The sequence below is a fragment of the Fistularia commersonii genome, chromosome 11 (genome assembly GCF_037954325.1).
Source record: "Fistularia commersonii isolate RoL2024-O1a breed Wild chromosome 11, RoL_Fcom_v1.0, whole genome shotgun sequence".
In the NCBI taxonomy this organism is placed as follows: domain Eukaryota; kingdom Metazoa; phylum Chordata; class Actinopteri; order Syngnathiformes; family Fistulariidae; genus Fistularia; species Fistularia commersonii.
Window position 1 is genome coordinate 5,302,867 of NC_141294.1, and position 24,055 is coordinate 5,326,921.

At 38.4% G+C, this 24,055-nt stretch overlaps 1 protein-coding gene across 3 annotated transcripts in view; it reads right to left on the bottom strand.

The window, feature by feature from the left end:
* plecb (plectin b) overlaps positions 1-24,055 on the bottom strand; it is a 98,806-nt gene that overhangs the window by 60,654 nt on the left and 14,097 nt on the right. Inside the window, exon 1 of one of the 3 annotated variants that reach the window (XM_086154630.1) lies at positions 18,603-18,776. The exons of 1 other annotated variant lie outside the window; for it this stretch is intronic. In XM_086154630.1, the coding sequence (XP_086010756.1) occupies positions 18,603-18,648 (46 nt within the window). In that variant the 5' untranslated portion in view covers positions 18,649-18,776. Of the gene's footprint in view, positions 1-494; positions 4,335-18,602; positions 18,777-24,055 lie in introns of those variants that run through there. One more of the 3 variants, XM_086154629.1, reaches the window with a different exon arrangement.

The window sequence follows — 24,055 nt, forward strand, 5'->3', positions numbered from 1 at the left end:
AGAGCTGTCATGTCTAATACAAAGGAAAAAAACGCTAAGAATTGCAAAGAATTCAACACCTTGAACTCTCAGTGCTGTTACCCCACACATTAAGGAAACATTTTTTCCTCTTCTAACATGTTTGGCTTAAATAACAATACCCCACTGATGTTACTTATTGGGTTTGGCTGGTAGATCCCACAAAAATCGCAGAGACGACAAAGAGGTTTTGTGTTTCAAACAAGTTCCAGCAGTGAGAGGGAGACAGAATATTCGAACCAGACCCTGCCTTCGTTTTCTTTATCCTGTTAGAGCTGAATGTTGTTCATAATCAGCGTGCGCGGCGACGGTTTTGCAACATTTCAGAGATATAAAGGCTCACTATTGTTTGCTCGAGGATCCACGGTATGCTCGTCTTCTCACTTAACTCGACAATCCTATGTGACGTTGGACACACCTCTTTAAACTTCCGTCTACGCAGTGATGAGAAACAGCCACACCGGGGTTGCACTTACCTTTTTTTGGGCTGAGCCAGAAGCGATCTCCAAGGACATCTCCTGTGCCAACAGTGTTTTGATGTGACATAGCAAAACTTTTTTTTTTTTTTTCCTTCTACTGCAACTATTCCTCTGTCCCCCTTGTATGCCCGCTGACTACCTTGCGAATCAAAAATGGTGTGCAGTCTGGGGCTGAGGGAAAGAAAAGACTGGGACTGGAGGGGTAAAAATCAGAGTAGGGGGTGTTTTGTGAGACAAGAACAAGGGAATCTCTTCATTCCAAATGCAGAACATTTCCACCATTAATCTGAGGCCTTGCCAGGCCGGACATGTCCTCTTCGCTGCCCCGGATACCCTACCCTCTGTCCCATACATCTACTTGCACCCACAACAGTGATACACACAAGGCGCCTTGTTCAAGAAACCTCAAGAATTATAGCTGCAGTGATAGATGACCAAAAACTAAAGACAGACAGAAGACAAAGCTAACCTGACTGACAGCCAGTCTGCAAATGGTATGATCCAACAGTCCAACAACTAGAACAAGAAGAACTCTGCCTTTGTCTCTTGGATAATTGTTCAGTTGTCCAAAGGGGGCAATTAAACCTTTTTGAAAGTTCGGGGGATAAGAAAGTGAGCCAATTGTGCAAGCGGAGACATGTGCGGAACATAAAAAAGAGCAACCCACCTGAGCTGTGCTTTGACGCAAATTCCTTTTAATCATGCAAATAATAAACACACATCGGTAAGTATAAACACAGATTAAAGTTTTTGGCATCTGAAGCTTTGGAAAAAACAGGAGGGAAAAAAAAAAAAAAAAAAAAAAAAATCAAACAATTAAGATGGGGCACTGAACATTTTGTACAGTCACTCTTGCGAAAGAGATCCTGATTTCAATGTTGGTGTTTTATTACATACAGGCTAAAACTAATGAATGATCATGAATTAAACTCTAGCCATTCAAACGGATATGTTTTATAAACCTGGTACATAATCAAATGCATGATTTCGAATGCAAGTTTGAATCATAACCCCTTATTCATCAATTATTGTTGAGCTTAGCTGAAAATAACGTTGTCCAAAATGGAGCTCGGGTCGAGTGAAGGGTGTGTGAAATGGCTGCAGGTAGAACCAGCCAACAAAATCGGATCCATTCATTTCAGAAATTGGAAAAACAAATACACTTCTCCTCGAAACGGTTTCTGTGAAAAATGTAACACAGCACATGTGTGGGGATCGCGGATGCAGTAAATTTAGTACACGTGGTCTGTAAGTTGTGCAAAGAAAAATTCATTATTTTTCAACGGGGGGAAAAGGGAATGTTGTACTATGAGTCAGGATTTGGGTGTGGCCATGACAAGACCTTGGTTGCCGTGGCAACACCGCCAACGGTCAGGCAAATACCTCTCGCCATCCACGCATGAGGTCTCGAGGAGAGCGTGGGCTGGTGTTGCCCTAGGCAACCAACGATGACACAACAAAGCTTGCCACAGGATCAAATTCTAGCCTTCCTGAGTGGCTGTCGCAATGTGCCGATTTACATTGTAACACGAGGAGGCTGAGTTTTATTTTTACATAGGCCTATCAAAGATCTGCATTAAATACATGCCCCCACACCTCTCAAAAAGCAGAATGGAGGTACCTCCTTTTGCCCATTAATCATGTTTCCACACACACACACACACACACACACACAGGCAGGCAGAAGTGATTTATTGTCCTCACAAAACCCCAACATCTGGAGAGAGTGAACCAGTTGCATTCTTTCTGTTCTTAGTGAAGAGAGAAAAAAAAAATACTACATGAGCTGCTCCTTTCACAAAAGAAAAGTCTAGTAAATTTGCTCCATGTCTTTTGGCTCCTGAAAATGAAGGAGGGCCTTTTTTTTTTTTTTTCCCTCACTCGCCTTCCTGCAAATTTGGCGTCCAGTCATAGCTGACTCACTATCATTAGTTCGTACAGTATGCTAATTCCAACGGCCTTCCCCCGCGAACGCGCACATGAGGGGTTGTGATACGGCAAAATATGAGGAAGATCTCTGAAAAAGTACCAACAAACTGTCAATGCTCTGTACTGGATTTAGCCAGATCCTCCGCACAGGGAGTGGAGAGAGAACTTACCATCACACATTATGAATCCACTGAACTTGGCGAGTTTAAGGAATGCTCAAACGTTCAGTGGTCACAGTTAATCTACAACGGGGTACAATGAACTCGGACTTTTAGATGCGGATAATTTCTTTGGAGGCTCTTTAGTCATCGAGCCGAGGTTAATTCTTGTCAAAAAATTTTCATGGCGGCCGGACTTGAATTCCTCCCCTTGAAGCCGTTTCACCTCTCAGTCCAGTTACCATGGAAAGATTTCAACAAGTATGCGGATGATCAGAACTCAATCCGCATTAATTCCAGAGTCATTGATAAATTTACTTGTAAAAGTGTTTCAACTGAGTAGCATGAGATGACAACACCTTTGCTTTGGTATTGAATGCGGATCTTCTAAATATCTATATATCGTAATATGTTGTATTTTTCAGGGTCCAAGATGTGCTGCTTCAGTAGGGTGGGTTATCTTCAAAAGAACATAAAAGGAAAGGGAATACAACGGAAACGATAAACACCTCGCTATCTCTCTGTCATGACTTTATACTTATCAGTCAGTCACCTATGGCTATGGGTGCTGAGGACTATTAATGAAGTGGGTCAAACCCCACCCACAATACAAGTTTTCTCAGAGGTGTAGCAGTCGTTCTTTTTGCTTTCCTTTGCACCTTATCAGCCCGGCTGGTCTGAATCCTCATCCTGTTTCCACTCTGACAACTACAATTAAAAGCCCTGTTGTAAAGATGGAATAACAACTGAAACAATGGGCAGTTTCCCCTTTATGACTGTTGCAAAAAAAAAAAAAACACAAGCGGCGCAAATGAACAATAAACAGTCACCAAGTTAATAATAAATATTTAAAAAAAAAACAGCCATATCATTTAAGACGATAAGTCAACATGAAATCTCTGAGAACAAGTATTGTTTTACCGCCCCCCTTGTGTAAACTACAAAAATCACCATGATGTGCACAAAGAGACAAATCAAAGATAGTGTACTCTTCTGTATGAAACTGGTGCCAGAGATACTTTAACTGCCCTCCAGTGATATCTAAACAATTGAGCGAAAGCTTGAGCGAAAACAAAGACTTGACACACACACTTGCACACACGTGCCTGCGCACGCGCATACATGAAATTACATGACATTTTAGCATTACGATCAGAGTCTCTGAATAACCATTGTTAGTGACTGCACCTTTCCCTTTGATTAAATAATGAAAGATTGTTTTTTTTTCCTATAAATACACACACACACACACACAAATATACACACACACACATTTCTTCTCCCCCTTCAGGGGTCGCCACAGTGAATTAACCTTTTCCATCTAACCCTATCCTCTGTATCCTCCTCTCTCACACCAACTACCTACATATCGTCTCTCACTACGTCCATAACTCTTCTCTTTGGTCTTCCTCGAGACTTCCTGCCTTGCAGCTCCAATTCCAGCATCCAAACATGTGAATAAACACACACACACACACACACACACACACACACACACACAAACACACTTTTTTGGCCATCCAGCCATCATGAGCTAATGGCCACATATGGAAAAATCAAAATCTGTAAACCCATGTTAACCAAAGCAGACCTAACCCAAAAAAGCAGTGAACTTCAAGTGGCTCGCTATGTTCTTGGGGTTTGCTCACACCCAGGTGTCACGGTCTCTCTTTCACAGGAATGTTTGTCACAGTGAACATTTTAAAACATTCCAGATGTACTTCAGATGAAAATGCTAGCCTGGGAAGGTTGTCTTCCCCCCCCCACAACCTTACAGATACAGTAGAACCATGACTTAACAGCAGGATGGAACCTGTTCCAAGGTCTGTATCGGCCATAAAAGAAAATTATTGCTGAAGATGGAATGCAAATGCCATCAATATTTATGCCATTTCAAAACACAATCATTTGTAATGGATGCAGCAGTGACAAACCAGCTCACAAATCCACTGACTTATGATGACCCGATGCAACAGGTTAGCAGAAAAGGGCATGTTGCAAACCAGCCGAAGACATTTCATCAAAACGGCTGAAAGTAAACATTTTACTTATGTTTATGACGGTCGGAGGAGATCTCCCAGACCATTTGCTCCAGAATCAAAGAAGAGGCACTCACCTGAAAAGCAAAAGAGCAGAGTATTAGGATTATTGGATTCACGGTCAGATGAGACGTAACAGCACAGGTAACGAATATTAAGTTGAACGGCATTAATGCAGAATTATTTTCGATTGCTAACAGGTCGCATTTCTGACAAAATGTCATGTTGGTGAAACTGAAAAGTTTGCAAAGACGTTTGCATGAGACATGCAGGTTCACAGGGTAATATCACCATCTACTGGACATGAAGAACAAGGACACCATTCAGGAAAACTACAGATTTATAGCACTTAACATCAAGTGAAAGAAAAATTGAATTAATAAAATACATTTATCATACAGCCACATTTAAACAAATTTAGAACCTTTGGACATCAATATTTGGTTGACATAGAATTTCTAAACTGGCTCGGCATTATGCTTGATTTGCCAGACCAAATATACATTTTATATAATGTTTCAAGGATATCAATTTGATTTGAAAACACACTTAACCCTATGACTGCCCCCTGATAACAACAGCATTGTGGCTAAATATGTTGAGGACAGGTCAGCAGCGTTCAAGTCCAAGGCTGAAACATTAAAAGTGTGTGAGTGTTTTGTTTGTCCGTTCACTCTGCCCATGACACCGCTCACCCACATCCTTCTAATGCTATGCAGGACATACCTCGCATTGGCAGCAGCATAGCTTCCTATAACCTTCCAGGCTGTATGAGGACACATATCAGCTAACCAGCATCAACGCTACTGAGTTTCTTAACAGTAACCAATCATTCCTTCATGACAGCAGTTCCACATTCCCTGCTTGAAGCAGGCCTCTAATTCATGTTGGTTTTCACAGGTGATTTTCACAGGATCCAATAGATTTGACCTGACTTAAATTTCACATTCTAAGATGTATAATGTATACAAGAATGTAACACTTAGCGTGGCATCTCTTCGCTCTTTACATAGACAGTACACTGCAATAGTTTTTGCATTAGAAAAGGTCTCAAAGATACTGTATCTTAATTGCATGTCTATTGCACCAGAATAAAACATCTTGCAGCTTTTTTTTCGCCCAATTGAATTTTATTCATGGTTATTATTAATTTATTCATTTACAGATTTGTTTCTAGTCTAGTCTATTTATGTATATGTCATTCACCAATTTTCAGCATGTATTAAGTAATATATATTCAATTAATTATAATCAATTAATTATGATTGTAAAAAATCATGATATACATTATGATATAATAATACACTGCTCAAAAAAATAAAAGGGAACACTTAAAAAACACATCCTAAATCTAAATGAATGAAATATTCTTATGAAATACGTTGCTCTTTACACAGTTGAATGTGCTGACAACAAAGTCACACAAAAATGATCAATGGAAATCAATTGTATCAACCCATGGAGGTCTGGATAAAAATCACACTCAAAATTAAAGTGTAAAAACAAACTCCAGGCTGATCCAACTTTGATGTTATGTCCTTAAAACAAGTCAAAATGAATCTGTGTTGCTTCCTGAGTGGACACTATGATTTCACAGAAGTGTGATTGACTTGGAGTTACATTGTGTTGTTCAAGTGTTCCCTTTATTTTTTTGAGCAGTATATATTGATATAATATTAATCGATTAATTACTTAATTAATGATATAAGTTAATATTTTATTTATATAAAAGCTCTCATTGTCAACTAATCTATCCATTTGCAAAGACTGAAAAGAACAAGAGTAATAGGGCGAAACCGGTAAAACTGAAGCAGTGACGACAGCCCTGCCTGGCCGACCATTAAGTGTCCCTGCATGAAAGGCCCACTAGAGGGAGGTGATGGCAGGATGTCTATTTACAAGAACAGCATTAATCACACACTTCTAGCCATGAATAGAGAATCGGACATCTGTCCTTGGCTTTTTCTCTCCCTCCTGCAGGGTAGTGGGAGTCGGTAACTGGCAAACATGCAAACCTCAACCAGCCCCGTACTGTACACTTCTTCTTCTCCAACTGTGGGTTGTCTTTGAATGACGCTCCACCCCGACAGAAACTGAGTGAAGACTCTCGTTAATCCCACACAGTGTGACAGCAAACGGCACTTTCTCTTCGCGCAGCAGAACATTTCCTTCTCAGTCGTCGTCTCTGCTCTCAGCCTCTGCAGCACCACTCAGCAAAGCTCCAGGAAGGTTGCATAGCGCACAAGCGGCTCACACAGAGACATCGACTAGGAAATTAGTGAAAAAGGACCTCAATACCACGGTCAGCATGTATTCACAACATAAGCACACTTTACAAAGCTCTCACCATTACAAGGCAGGAATGATGACCATTTGTATCCCAATAGAAATAGCAAAAATAACACAAATATCATAAGTTTGTGCTGCGCTTTTATACTTGCATGAGCTTTTGAAAAGTTTTTATCTGTTTTTTTTTTTCAAACACTATATGAAACAAAACTCTTAAAACTTACAAGAGATAAGCCTCATTTCGTTTTCATTTGAATCCTCATTTGTACAAAAGTCAAAACAAAGTCTTGATGAATCAATGATAATGACATGTAACTTTAAATAAGCACAATAAACCTGGATAAACCTATGCAACACAACCCTACATTACTGCAATCCAATCATGCTGTGCTGTGTTAACAACATGTATAGACAAGCTAACAGACCACAAATTATAGAACAAACCCATATAATGACAATTTAGATCAGATTTTCTCAGGGACCATGAAAAAGCATTAAAGTAGAATTGCTAATTTATACCAAACTTTAGAGACTTTACAACTGTGCTCATATAAAGTGTGTGCATCAGTTGTCAAATCAGTCTTACTTGAATAAGTGATGCACAGACCAGCATCACCATGATGCAATCCAGCATTGTCTCTGTCGGTCAAATCTGAAACTGCGGGATTTTGAGTTTTTTTGACTGAAATGTCAATTTATAATTGTAATTTGCTTTCTACAGATGATGATTCCAGATATTTAAACAAAACAAAAAAAAATGTGAAAACAGGATTGTGATTATGGTGTGGCTGTGAATTGTATTTTTTGGGCAGGATATGATTAGTGAGTTTTCCTGCATAAAACTAATGGAGCTGGAAGTTTTTAAACAATTTTTATCACAACATGCTGCACTTTGGAGAAAATAGACAATAAAAGGTGGCAGTGGTTGCTGTGGGCTCATTAAATTCTAAAACTAAACATTCTATCACATCTTTATTTATTGTGTGTTAATATTAATATGCAGGGGATGCATTTAAACACTAGATTTTACAATGACTAGAGTACATAGTAACAAAATTTCATCAATGGAAATTACCAACGTACCAAGTGACTTCTTTCTTTAAATTTTATTTCATTTATTTCTTGAAAAACTAAGATTTCCTACATTGAGCTCCAGAGGTTGTAGTATAGGGAGCCCGTTGTCTTTACAGATGAATGAATTGATGAATGTTTTCTAGCTATGCAAAGTACTTGCCGTACAATAAAATTCCAGAATAGTTTAAGTTGCAATATCGCAACTGCTTGTGCAATCAACGTTCTTACAGCATAAACATAGAGATCCAAAGAAAGCAAAGAAAAGATTGATTAGAGAACACCTGCTCTGTGTTTTGTGTGCTCTGGTATGATCTCACCTAAGTGCAGTCCCACCCACAGCCCAGAAACTCTGTCTGTTCTCCACCTGTATCGCTTTACCGCTCAGCAAAGGTATGCATCTCCCTTTCTTTCTTTCTTTTTCAGCTGCAGTTTTGCTACGTTATATAAAAACGGTGTCTTACCTTTGCTTGAATAGAAGGAGTCCATGTTGATCATTAACAGTTTGTCCAGTTTGGAGTTTTTGGGCTACGACAACAACTTCCCTCAGAGTGAAACCCCCCACAGCTTACGCCGGTTTTCCCTTTGATCACAGAGACACGCCAGACCTTTGGCTTTTTCTTACTATCTTAGCCCGCTGCGTTCTCTTTCAAACACGTCACAGAGCGTAGATCAACAGAAAGGGAGTCTCTCACCGACCCTCCTTCGCAGGTCAGAGCCGCCCTCCATAATAATACCGCCGTTTGTGTGTCTGTGTGTGTAGCGCTCAAGAGTTTGAAAAAAAGCGTTTGTTTTTTTCCTTTTCAGAGAAGCGAGAAAGGCAAAGAAGGGTGTGAGGGATCAAAGAACAGTGGAAATGGGAAAAGCATCCATTCTATAATGGATTAAGAAATTAAATGTTTAATGGCGCAATTATGGAAACGTGATAATATAATATAGCGTGACAGTTCTGTGAGTCTCTGTGGGAAGCGATGAGCGACATTGTGATCACGAGTCAAAATCCTCTTGTTTTGCAAACAAACGGACTGGGAGACAATCTGGATGAAACAAGAGTCATTCTGTTCAGACACACAACGGCAGTACACAGAGGGAGGGGGGCTTCAGCAGTAAAATACACCACTTGCATTCTCACCTCATGGGTTTGTGCCAATATCGCAAGGAAAAGAGCTATTTCACACAGAGTTCTATACTGCCTGTGCATGTCAGTGAGGTGAAAGGCTGCCGTAGTTATATATATATATATAGTACATTCACGCAATCAGGACATATAACTGGGTCTCCAAAAATTTGCCCATGCTTTTGATGCTGAAAGTGTTGCAGGAAGATTCAATCAGGATCCGTAGCTTGCATTCAGCGGCGATGTGGTGTGAAAGTTGGACTGTGAAGCAGGTGTTAAGCTGAGTGTTCCCGGTGCAAAAGGTCAATGATTAATGATGTGCTTCTAAAGTGTAGCACAACTCTACACACATTAACCAAGCCTGCGGGTATCAAGTAGACACAGGAGAGTCCCGTAAATAAAAACCAAAATATGACACCTTTGTTCAATGAAAGCCATACCTCTGTTCTTTTTGTGGGATGACGTGATATACTTTGTAATTTTATCCCCATAATACAAGAACAGAACATAAACAGCAGCTGTCAATTATATGTAAATGGACTAAAACTAGTTTTTCCTTTGTAAAAACATGAAAGAGTAAAATAACAGGCAGCAATATTTTTTGTTTTGATGTCTAGTTTGGAGAGTTATTCTCGAGAGTTTTTCACACCTTCTCTTTCTAGATCTGCTGTTCAAACATATGGAATACTTTCACTATTTGATTGTCAGTACTATTCTTTAACCACAACTATCGATACCTCTACGATATTCAACGGCTTTACTTGAAATGCAAAAAAATATTTATTCACTTCTTCATTTATTTTTGTTATTAGCCAACTACGGATAGGATCAGGGGAAAGAACTTGTAAGGACAAGGCAACCAGTCCAGCACTATGTTACAAAATAGCTAAGAACAGACACATCAGACATGAAAACGAGGTTTCCCGCATTGATCTTTACATGCACAAATTGGAATAACTAAGTTCAATAAACCATGAGAGTGCTGAATGCCAGAGGCAAGAGACATTCTAAGAGAGGGTTTGAGAAAGTAGTAAGCGGTATACTAAGGTATTGTGTATAAACTTGCAAAAATCACAGACCGCTGCAAGGTTTGCCATTTGCTGTGAGCTTAAAGTGGTGTTATGTTCTTACCCAACATATGAGGCCGTGATTTCCCCTGAGGATCCGCCTGCAACCACAGTTGACAGCAGACACTTGCAGAAGCTGTGAGGCTAATGCTGGCTTTGCTTGCCTCAGAAATGGTGTTATTATGTAAAAGATGTGCATTCTTGATGAATTTCATTCAAAGCATTTACACAAGAATGTACTTCGATAAATGGTTCTTTCAAAGGTTTGAATTTTGCTTGCGGTGCTGGCATAAAGCTCATTCACTCCATTTCAAATCAAAGCATCAAATGAATTATTTGTATAATTTTCCTTTGCAGTCATAAAGCTACACAGTGATGTGCAGAGCTCTTCATTCGACTCTGGTAAAACGAGGAAGTGAACTGAGTGGGCAGGCTTCTGTTTGTATCGGTGGGTCGTGACAGAGTCAAACTCGAATTGCAGCTGTGAGTCAACGTCAAGAGATACTGGTCTTTCCTCGGGGCCTAACCATCACCCAAAATAACTTCCCAACACACACCGGATATCATCCATGATGCATTTCCTAAAAGGGACGAAGGAATGACAGTGTCATAGGAATGTCCTCTATTGTATACAAATCGCTTCAGGGATGGAGGAGTGTGGGGTGAAACCAGATGTGCGCCATTGGAAATTATGTTGACGAGCCAGATATTTACATTCAAATAGTTGAACGGCATTGCTCAGATTGAGGCATTTCAAAAAACAAAAAAAAACAAAAAAAAAAAAACAAGAAATATGACGCTTGTTTTTAGATCAGAAATAAGAAAAACAAATAGAAAGAAATAATGTCAAATCTGCCTCAAACTGAGCTAAAGAGACAACAAGGTCAATAAAGATCCAAGTTTGATGATAATGACATCAAAAAGTAAGAAAAAGAAAGTATCTTGTCCACTCTAATTTAGTTTCCACCTGGTGCCACAAGAATTAAACTTTTTATGCTCTATATTTATTCTTTACTTTTCTAATCAGTGTACAGGCGTCACTGATAGAAATGTGGCTGATAAGATGTTTGCCTGCTTATACATTCAGATAAACACAAAGGTCAGATACAGTCAGTAAGCTAATTATGCGACAGTTATATCCCTGAGAAGTTTGCAAAAAAACAAAACAAATTTACAAGAATAATGAAATTGCTTTCATTAAGATGGCATGAAACCATACCTGAAATCAATACTACTTTTGTTCTGTGACAGACAAAAAAAAAAAATGTTACTAATGAATCTGCTTCTAGGAGATCTAAATTCAATCATGGCAGGCCAAATAAAATTACAGTGGGGTAATTAAAATTATACAGGGTATTTGGAACTGATGTTATCACTGTATTTGTTTTCAGGATTAATCAGTAAAATACGTGCTGTGCAGCAGCGAATAAAAGTTAATTTTCTTGTTCTCAGAAATAAGCAACTCCCATTTTGGCTAATCTACTAACTATGCAGTTCCTGTGATAGAGGTATACAAATACTAAAAGATAACAAGAGGTGAGTACTTTTTGAAAAAAAAATATGGTTTAGCACTGTCTGCTACCAGCTACCTGTGGGAAAATTAAACACTCGACAGGTTTTCCCATCTTGAGTCTGTGTATGGACACACACACAAACACAGACACACCAGGTGGACAGTCTGTTTAAGTTTAGATACAGCCCAAAAAGAATGATCACCCTCCCACACTTTTCTCCCAAATTCTTGTCATTTTATCACACAAGCAACTCTGGGCTTAAAGAGCCAGATTCAGATTCCTTTCCTTTTGTCTGAGATGCAGCTTTTGCATTGCAGCCAACCATTTTTAGGTATTTTTGGACAGTGGAGTGTTTTGATCAGACTCCAAGGATTGTCGCTTGTAATACACTTTGATTCTGACCACTCTCCAGATCTATTGTTTGATGAATATTTACAAAAGATGAAAAACCAGGAGAATTAAAAATAATACAAATAACATCAATGACAACTGATTGATACAGAATGCTTCTCATATCAACATCAAAAACCCCAGAAACTTCCGATCTTTGTTCACTGATTTCCACCGAGACCCAGGACATGAAGCAAAGATCTGATGCACTGCAGAGGCATTTCCAAAAAGTCTCTTCTAATACTAATTCTTAAAAAAAAAAAGAAGTCAAGCCAGACAAGTCAAAACTGACTTAGTTCTGATTTTGGAGAAAAATCTGGACAAAAGTTAAATGAGTGTATGTATAAGGAAACGATGCCATTATGTTTAGGTTTATTTTTTTAAGACACAAACATTATAATTGTTACTCTGTAATACACATACTAAAGTGGTCCGTCAAATATTTACTTGCTGCTGGTTTATTTTAATCCCCTGGGAACTTGGATGTTAGTGAGCAGCTGTGAAGCAAAGTTACTGTTTGCCTGTTAGGAAGCAAGGATGCAGAGTCAGCTTGAGGATTCAGTAACAGTCTGAATCCTAAAAAAATGCTTAGGAATGATGTACAAAAAATAGCAAAATTCCTTTTTTTAAATAGTGTTGACAAATATTATTACATTTTAAATAATATTTATGTTGGGTATGTCTTTTTGGTTGGCTACTACGGAATAACATATTTTAAGAAAATGCAAACTGCAGTTTGATATTTTTGCGTGAAATGTCTCCTTCAATGTAAAGGTGACGCCCGGAGTTGCATTCACTGTTTTCAAATTAAGTCAAAATCCAAAAAGACCTACGATACAAGTTCAATACTTTGTCATCGACACACAATCACACAATATTAAGAATGTGTCGAAGTTTTTGACACGGCAGTATAACAAATAGTACATAAAACGACACATGCACACACACGGTCGTCTGCTGTTTTGACTTGAACACAACTCAACATCCATCTATCCATCAATCCTTTAGAATTGTCCATAAGGGGCTGGAAAGGGTTATGAAGGAGGTCAATGAAATGTATGAAGCATGTTATTTCCATTAACAGCGTCCAAATAATGAATATGTATCTCAACAATCCTGCTACACATTATCCAGTTATTGAATACTGTGTTAATGTTGGACTGTGAAGGATTTTCAGTCATTTTTCACATCCAATAAATGGATGGGTCTATCATGCAATCAAAATTTATGGACAAATATAGGGACACACGTATGGACAGAGCTGAAGAGATAACCACAGACATTTGGATATCTTGATTATCTTGAGCAATCTCGGGTAAAGTTGAGATATCAACTTTAAATCTGCATCTACCAGAGGTGCTGATGCAAAGAGGGATAGTAGACACTTTATTGCTGTCATCACAATGAATAAAAACTTCTGAAAAAAAGAAATTTCTTAATTATGGCAGCTTGAGGGATCATCCAAGACAGAATACATTTCATCTTGGCATAACAGGTACAATTCAATTGAAAAATGAAGTACGGTGAATTTAGTGGTTACTGTGGTTGCTTTTCACAATAATAGGGAACTAACAGCCATCCAATGCAATTTCACCTCGATAACAACCACAATGCTAAAACATAAAATGAAATTTAGGTTCACACACACACCTTTCAAACCCTTTTTGAGCCAAGCTGGCACATACAGTACATACAGACCCTGTCACATCCCTATTACATGCCAATGTGCAAGGTAAACACACGCACACAAGATAAAGTATCTCACACTCTGTCGTTAAATGTGAATGTATTCATCATTATCCCAAGTGGTGGCGCCACCTGATGTCTAGAAACAAACTCTGGCCTGAATACAAACACTGTTTTCAGTAATCAGCAAACTGGTGATAATGTGACCAGGCTATGCTCATCATTTCACATGAATGCACCATGACCGCAGCATGGAGACACGCACCGAATTTGTCGCCAACGCCTATAAATGCTGACGAAACAACACGCAGTTATATGAAAGTAATACCCCAAAACAAAAAGAAAACATTGTCTAAAGGAAAATTGAAAAAAAAAAAAAAAAAAAAAAAAAAATTATAAATACACACACACACACACACACACACACACACACACACACACACACACACACACACACACACACACACACACGTATATAAAACGCATAAAAAAAATAAAAACGCCTCAGTGGGTTAATATGGTTGACCTAATGTATGTTGGAAAAAAATAAACTGAAGCTATGTTTAACACTTCCTCGTTATACTGAGGTTTGCAGCCTACTCCCAAATAACTTTAAAAGGTCCCAGATATGAAAATTATAGTATATAGGGTTTTGGAGATTTAGTGTGTGAACAGATGTTCCCACTGGCTGCTCAGGACAGGCAACAGAGGTACAGCAAAAACTACGGACATAAGAATCTACTTAAGTATGTAGTTCCAACCAGGAAATAGGGGATGCTGTACATCGTGGGGTCAGTGGCTGGTGTTTGAGCAGAGAAGGAAACAAAGTTCAGAAGAAAGGCAAGGCTAAAGTTCTTCCCTGCCCAACAAAAGGCCAGGGAATTCCCTTTCCAGGGGATTAAAAAAGGTTTTTGCAATTCTAAAATACTTTTGTACACAGTATTACCTTTTACCGGCCACTCCCGATGCAATCTGTGTTTTTTTTTTTTAATACGTTGTTTACTTTTTTATAAATGTATTAACCAATTAATTTAAAAGTCCCTGAATAAATCTGCTGTCCTTAAAAGGTACGTGATTATTTTGGGGATTCTACTGAAATAAACCTCAACCTTTAAATACAAAAGGAATGGGACATGCTTTGCCAGTCGGACTAATCATTGGAGATGGTTAAATGATGAGCAGACATTGTGCAGTCACCCTTTTTTCCCCCACACATATGAATGGAGTTGCCAATTTCTAAATAATTCCTAAATGAATGATGCAATTTAACAGTATTATTGTATTCCAAACTGAATACTGTCACGTCCCTGGGCATCTCACGTGGGTGTCATTGGCGGGAAGCTGAGATATCTAATTGAGGCAAGGACTGCGGGACATGGGCCAAGGGACAGTCATAAATGTTTTAGAGAGGAATTTATGGGACAAGGATTATTCAGGTATGTCTATAATGTTGTAATTGTGTTGTCAAATGTTTGGTTAGAGTTGAAGCCATGAGTGAGGCAGAATAAAAGGCTTACTGACCAATACATTCGCCTTGTCATTACTTAAGAGCAAAAGTTTGAAAACAAAATATTTCTAGTTGACTGGGGGAAGTATGCATACCTTGGTGTTAAGACTCTGGGAATGCTGTGGCTTGGCATAAATACTGTAATAATGCTGCTTATAACAAGGGAAGAAGAGGACAGGTAAGGAGGGTTTATAATTTCCATTACTTGGGGCAAGGAACACAGTGACATGCAGCTTGCATTGCATGGTGGCTGCACAGCCAAAGATGCTGGAATTTAAAGCAGTACGACATTTCCTGGACAGACGAGGCTATTTCCTGCAACAATAGGCAGACAGCTGGATCCCCAGACAGTAAGGCTTTCTTCCTTCTAGGTTTATTGAGTTGCAGTTTTAAGGGGAAAAAAACAAAACAAGAACAAAAACAACCACTTGCAGAGGTGATATATCGCCTTGTACATTCCTCCTGCAGTTTACTTTTGTGGCTTTGCCCTTCAATACTAGACCAATTACAGCAATGTCGTGTTTCCAATCAAACGATCCAGCCTACAAACACGAATGTATTACTCAGATTGAATCAAAAGCACTCAGGTCTTAATAAATGGTGTTCTTTTTTTAGTGAAAAATATGATGCAAGAATAATTAAAGTATTATGTAATTGTAAAATGTATCAAATTGGTGCATTTATTCCATTTATTGTTATTTTGACAGTTCTTACACACACACACACACACACACACACACAATTACAATGAATATCAATCTAGTGTTCAGGATCAGTTGTCTGTGCATGTCATGTCCGTGGTCAGTCATTTTATACAAAAACACAACATCTGTTTATCTGTCAACGTAAGTCATCCTTTAATGGATTGCTGGGTTCCACAAGAGGCTGTCACTGTCTTCACTTGGTTGACCTTGAAACAATGACACAGGAGTTTTATGCGCACCAAGGTTTTCCCCAATAAATCAGAGCTAACAACCAGCATATCCCAGGGAGGCAAACCAATAGTGAGTTATTAATCACATTAACGTATTTGTTGTTATTTATTTTATCTTCCCACAGTCATGGGATGAAAAAAACGAGATCGGGGAATTGAGGAGTGGTCAACTTGCATCGTGACCAATTCCGAAATATTATACGGCATGGTAAATGCAGTGCTCCGTACTCATGCAACAGCAGCATGATGTGTAGACAGTGTGGCTTCTCAAAATTGGATGATCCAGAGTTAGTGTGTGGCTGACGCAGCATCTGAGATGTTCCCTTACTGTAAAAAGCTGAAAAGCTCTGATTTAATCCATTGACCTGACCGAAGAAAAAACAGTAGTTTTGTTTCGATTTTTAAATAGCTCGTTGTCGGCTGAGTGTTCAGAAACGCTATCTCTATCACGTGTATTTATGGAAAGAAGTAGGATGAATTGTCTTTTTGTATTTTTTGTGATGGTAACATAAAATTCTTTATCATGGACTTACAATTATTTCTAACCAATGTTCATCATGCTTAATTATGATGTAAAATATATCATGTAAAATCACATTAGTAAAAGGGATTGGTTGGACAAGGCAAAATCATACATTGCCAAGACCAAATGTTAGTCACATAAAATTGGAGGATTGTTTTATCTTGACTAAACCTTTGTCCACATGAAAGAATTCATACTTGTCTAAAAAAAAAATGAGCAGTATCAAGTACATCTGAATTATTTAATATCATGAGTGACTGTATGTTATTTTAATCTTCATAACATCAACCAATATACATCTGGAGGTAAAGTTTTGTTTTCACTGCAGTATTGATTCACATCAATTTATGCTATACATGCAACATTAAGTTAAATGTTTGAATAGTTAAAATACTGAGTCACTGACTTTATTGCCAAACATTTTCACTGTGATGAGATCCATTGAATGATATTCTATTAAAGCGACCATGTGAAGAATCACACATCGTTTCAACATATTGAACTGAAATGTGCGACTGGCAAAGCTCTAATAAATTAACTCTGGGTCACTTATAGAACTCCTGATTGCTACCAGCTCAATTTCCCACAGGATAAATAGGAATCTTTAAGATTCTGATTTGTTTTTGTCACCAAAAAAAAAAAAATACTGATATATTTTTTTTTGTTTAATATAAAATGTTCACACATTTGAAAAACATGTGCTGATTGGTACCTACTGAGCTTTATGTTCTTAAAGTCACCAGGTCAGTCATTGATCAACAGGCATTAACAAAATGATGACACCCCTCCACTATCTTCCTTGTCACCACCACAGCACTCCCCTCCTGCATTTTTTTGACAGTGTGAGCTACTTTCGCTGAAACAGAGAGCTTTTCTTGCTAACTGCTATTATATATCGGTCGACTCATCTAAAGTATCCACACAAGAGGGATGCCCAATTTTTATTTGCACTTCAATTAGCACATGCTGAATTAGAAAGTTTACATTTCCACCCACCTTGTTATACTTTCTGGCATTCATTGCAGAAAGCAAAAATGTTTCCTAACCGTGCATGCCAATAAACACGTTGAATCCATGAATAGTCACCATTATAACGACAAAAAGAACATTCACCCGCTACACAAGTAATGCAATTCCTTAAATGATCACTTTTAACAACTTTGCATACATCATTCATTTATATCAGAAACTGTTGCAGCTTTGTGAATACAACTGGCTCTGAGAAATAATACCTGTGAGGTCACATGTTGAAAACCTTTGGGCAAGTAATGAAAACAGGAGGAAAACAGACAAAAAAAACATGTTGGCGGATGGTTGAACAAATGTTTTAGGGAACCTTTTCACTCCTTTGAAGAAATATTTCATGGGATTGTTAAAAGGATTCCTCATTGCAAGTCATGGAAACTGTCAGTTTCGGTCGAGTCATTGAGGAGCCGGCCAACCATAAAGCACTAATACTAAGATTTCTCTCAAAGCCTGATGCTGTTACAGGTTTGCATGGCTTTTTAAGATCCTAAATGCTCGCATATATAAGCCCTTCATTATTTATTAGAGATATGGTAAGACAAGAGACATCAGCAGAAAGGTGAGAGACGCTACAGGGCCCTCTATTCCGAAAACGTCAATCTGATTTCAAAGTTTTTGAAAACTCAGTTAAGTGTCTCAGCACACCCTGGCTTCCACTGCTTTTCAGACAATGCCCCTGTCGGACACCCCACCCTGTTTGCCTTCCTTTGGACACATAAGATCTAAAAATGTACCCCTCATTGTTTGCTATTCTGCCTCCTACTGCGTGTCACCCTCAATCAAATCCACAAGATTTTTTTTCCCCTTCTTTTTTATTGTTAGTCTATTAAAAAAAAAAAAAAAAATGGCAAATACCTTTAAGAGATGTGATCTCATTTTGAATGGACCTGGTATAGTCCATTGTCAGTTTTGTCCTCCTTTGGAAGAAAGTTGATATTGAAATGTTTCTTGGCCTCCTTTTTGATTTGCTGAGGTGATGAAAAAAGTTCTGCCCTTGAATGAATAGATTCCTCTGTCCCTGAAGCCCTTTCTGTTCCTCTTAGCTCAGTTTACTCTTCTGTTTGCAAATGCAGGTCTGCTGTCTGGGACGCCCCTCTGTTTTGGTTACTGTGCTACACTATGTACGACACACACACACACACACACACACACACACAAACTAATTTACATTCATTTTCTGGGTACAACGCTCCTCCCTCCACTCCTGTTTCTCCTCCACCCCTCCTTTCACCTTAAACAGGCCTCACTTCGTCTGAGCATCACATTTTTAGTGTTATGCCATGTGTGTACAATTATACAACTACAGGGAGTATTAAGAGCAATGTCAGTTAATGGAAATACATTCGGAAAATCCCTCTTGGTTGTCATTAGCTGCTAAATGATGATCTTATAATGATCTTATAATGTTAGGTTTTTCAAATGTAGAAATTACACCTGCAGGGTTTAGAGAACATAAAATGCTGCAAGTCCGTAGCCAAGCAATATGCTGGGTAACATTTGAAAATGCTCATAAGCACCTTCTTCATTTGCATCGTAGGCGTGCAAAGAGATTTCTTCATCCAGAAACATCTCCTTATTTGGGAACTGTTAATTACTCATCGAAAGGTATAGAAATCTGGTTCTTCTAACAATTGAAAAGCTCCACACAAGCACAGTAAATTCTTGTCAATATCTTCTTCTCGTGGCAAGTGGATATGATTTTCTTCCCTTGAAAACGTTTTACCTCGCATTCGAGAGGCTTCTTCAGTTTAAATGAACACAGTCGATGCTTTGTTTACAATGGATTTTTTGATACACAGGAACATGTACAACTATGTAAATGAGCAGCATTAGGAGCACATATGGAAAAGTTAAACCCCAGGCATTTTAGGTATGCTATCTCAATATAAAACAAAATGGAAAAATTCACTTACCAACAAGCAGTTCAGTTGTTCTCATTGTAATACATACCTGTGGTGCACAAAAAAGCTTTTTCTTGTGAAGTGTTATTTCAGCTGGGATTTAGAGCTACTTTCTGTGACCCTGTATACAATACTAAAGCGTGTGCAGGTTCAAAGGGTTTTGAGAATCCACCAGTAAATGTGTAATTTCATTTCCGTCTTCATGGAAAAGATATTTTTGAAGACTGCAGCGTGTCTTTACCTTTCGGCAACCCCTTTGAAAAAAAAAGTTTAAAAGGGAAATTCCAGACACAAATTCAATATTGCAGGGTTTCTCTCTTTCCAAAGTCATTGTGCAAAAGAAATTCAGATTTCTGGTGAGCCTGAGAGAACACAAAAACAAAAAACAGATATGTAGTAAAAAGCACAACTGAAAACTTAGGGATTTAACAAACAACACTACCACTCGATCATTCGAAAGCCACGGAATTCACACAAGAGAATGGTGACTTTCTAATGTGGACTCATCCAAAGCTATCCCACAAGAAAGACAAAATATTGCTGTGATAAAACCTCATCAAGCAAGTGCCACTCTTATTGGTTGGCAAGGAATCACTTGTAAATAATCTGTCATGTCATATTAACACTGAACAAACTGCAGTCAATGAAGCTAAGTTATTCTATTCAATAGCTTAAATGTCGCTTGCTTCAGCTGGAGTATGTCCTCTTGCAAACAATAAGGGACATACAAACAAGGAAGTCACTGACACTTTTTGGCCATATGGAAGAATAAATGGTTTGTCTTATCGAGGACCATTCAGTCTTATGCGAGTAAGCGCGCATCCTTGAGAGGGCAATGCTGCTGGAAATGTTTGGGCAGCTTTCTTCGAGTGCTCCTTGAGATATTGTTCTCTCACACACACACACACACACAAACTTCAGTGCTAGTGGAAGCACTGTCCCATTAGAGGAAGTGGATTTCATTGAATCCATTTTTTTTTTATACAATGGGCATTTCCAACAAAAGCAGAAAAAAATGGAAAGCCCTGCTCAACTAAAATTTAGGGCAATTGAAACTATTGTTGTGAATGGACAATTAGACTAAACAGACATAATAAATAACTGAATATGAGAGTTTAAACGAAAAGTATAGGTTACAGCTGATTTCTGTTATTTTCTTAATACAAACAAGTATGATTCAGTTCGCTTTGTTATATTATCAAAAAAAAATTAGTAACAATTATTGGATTCGGTTATGAGGCTTTTCACTTCTTGAAATACCTTTGCTGTACAAAAGAGAAAGAGGGACCAAATTTCATCACTGGAAAACTTTCAGAAACATTTACTGCTATTGCAAACACAAATCCTTACATAGGTTTTGCCAGCAAACAATCTAAGCATGAAGACTAGAAATAAGGGGGACTTCCTTTTCTTAGTGACGAAATAAGTATTTGCATTTTATTTGCCAAAATGCCTCATTTGCACCGTATTTGCTAAGCAATTATTTCTCTCTGTTGGGTGCACAGCTGGCTATGCAGTCAATGACAGAGCTCCTACCAGCAGTATAGTGCTGTGTGTGAGTGAGATGGCTAAAATTAAATGGTGGCACTTCAATGCAAGATGAATAAAACCCTGTAAGCAATTTTATTTATATGACAGGGGGTGAACAGCATATAATTTACTATCAAATGTTAAATGCGACATGATTAAAAATGTGAAATTTCAAGATAAGTATCTGTATTTATAAACCTGATGACCACAGATTTATTTTTTTTCTTTAATTAACCCTTACCCTTTATCCAATGCCAGCCTCATTTCCACTGCCTTCGGGTATTCTTTTCAAATACTTACACGAAAAACAAGCGACCTGTTGCAAAAGGCAGCAGAGTCAACTTAGAATGCCAAACACTAACGCTGAGGCCATACAAGGTTGTAGGAAGTGTCTTTAAAACCCAAGCGTTTCATTGCTGGGTCTAGGTTGGAATGCAGAGTCATGAACAGCAAGGCTTTGTCATGCAAGTTTGCTTCTGTGCAGTTTGAGTCCCCGGACATACAAAATACAAATCACAATACAGATGAAGCTGGGACGTTGTGCAAAAACATAAATAAGAATAGAATACAATCACTTTCACTTGAATTTTGGAAATCACTTTCAACCTATATTCAGTTGAATACACTCCAAAGACAATCCTTTTAAAGTTCAAACTGATAAAAGTTTGGTCGTTTTTTCACAAATATTCACTTGTTTTGAATTTGATGCCTGCAACACATTCCAAAAAAAAAAAAAAAACAGGGACAGAGGCAACAAAAGACTGGGGAGGTTGAGGGAGGCTCAAAAAAAAACACCTGTGTGGATTATTACACAGGTGAATTGGAAACAGGTGAGTGGCGTAATGGGGTATAAAAAGGAACATCCCTGAAAGGCTCAGTTGTTCCTCAGCAATGACGGGGCGAGGTTCACCATTTTGTGGACAACTGCATGAGCTAAAAGTCCATCAATTTAAGAGCATTTTGCCATGTGCAACTGCAAGGAATTTATGGATTTCATGATTTATGCTCCATAATATCGTCAAAAGATTGAGAATCTTGAGGAATCTCTGTGTGCAAGAGGCAAGGCGGAAAACTAGAAATGAATGGCCGTGACCTTCGATCCCTCAGACGGTTCTGCATTAAAAACCGGCATCTTTGTGAAAAAGGAAATTGCGTCGTGGGCTCAGGAACACTTCAGAACACCATTGTCAGACGATACAGTTCTTTGCTGCATCTACAAATGCAAGTTAAAACTGTGCCATGCAAAGGGAAAGCCATACATCAACATCACCCAGAAACGCCACCGGCCTCTCTGGGCCCGAGCTCATCTGAAATGGACCGATGAGAATGTGCTGAGGTCTGAGGAGTCTGCATGTCAAAATGTTTTGGGAAATACGGAACGTCATGTGATCTGGGCCAAAGAGGAAAAGACCATCCGGAGTTATCCGGTTGTTATCAGCGCAAAGTTACAAAGCCAGCATCTGAGAGATACATACAGGTTTTGGACGAACATATGCTGTCATCCAAGCAGCATCTTTTTCAGGGACGCTCCTGCTTACTTCAGCAAGACGACGACAAGCCACATTCTGCATGTGTTACAAGTGTGACTTCGTAGTGTAAGAGTGGAGGTATTAGACCGGCCTACCTGCAGTCCAGACTTGTCTCCTATTTAAAATGGGTGGGGCATTTTGAAAGTGCAAAATACGCCAGAGACCTTCGACTGTTGCGCGATTGAAGTTGTACATAAAGCAAGAATGGGAGAGAATTCCATTTACAAAGTTAAAAAATTGGTGTCCTCTGTTCCAAAACGCTTATTGAGTGTTGTTAAAAGGAAAGGTGATGTGACACAGTGGTAAAAATGATCCTGTCCCAGGTTTTTTGGTATGTGTTGCAGGCATTAAATTCAAAATGAGCAAATGGAAAATCTAAAAAACATTAAAGTTTATCAGTCTTGTTTATCTTATCTTTGTGGTGCATTCAACTGAATATAGGTTAAAAGTTCTTTGCAAATCACTGAATTGTTTTTATTCACGTTTTCACCGCTCCAACTTCATTGGAATTGAGGTTTGCATGACAAATTTTGAGGCAAGTCTTTTTTCACTGGGCCAAATAAAGGGAATCCGCTCGATTCTGTAACAATGAGCTAACTTGTGCAGCCTGCATAAATAGTTTGGTCACTAAAGAATTTGGCAGGGAATTCTGCTGCCTGTTCTGCACATCCTTACCTTTATCAGCAGAAAAAGAAGCATGCAAAGCATGCAGATGGGGTTAGCAGGTTATTTTTGTGATGATGTGCAATAAATCTAAATGTACTGAACAAAATACTTGAATTAACTACACAAATTTACAACCTATTCAAATCATCTCTTGTAGAAGCAATTAGTCTTAACGGCCATGTCATCAAGTGTCATCACATGAGTCAGAGCATCATTGTTTAAGAAATAAAATAGCATTTGATCCACTGCTAGTTCCTGATTTGAAAACGGTAATGTTTTTGTGATACCTGAGAGCTATTTGAAAAGACCACTTGTGAAATGTGTTTAAAGGTAATGCCCTTTGCTGATTGGTACAAAAGTGATCAATGTTAGCAGTTACATCACATGTTTCAGCTATGTTATGCCTGCAAATTCTTATAAGAGTTTTTTTTTATTTTTTATTTGTTTTGTCACAAACTGCTTCAATTTGGCATTAATTACTGACTTCATTCCCTCCCGACAAATCCAGCAGCATGACTAATCTAGTATCTCAGACAGACATACATTGTCACTGCAAAGGCACCTGGGACCATGCCACTCCCAAAATTGGATAAAATAAACTGGGTCACATTACCTATTTTTTTCTCCCTATTTTATATCCACAAGATATAAACAGTTCCCGATTGGAGGATAAATATTAAAA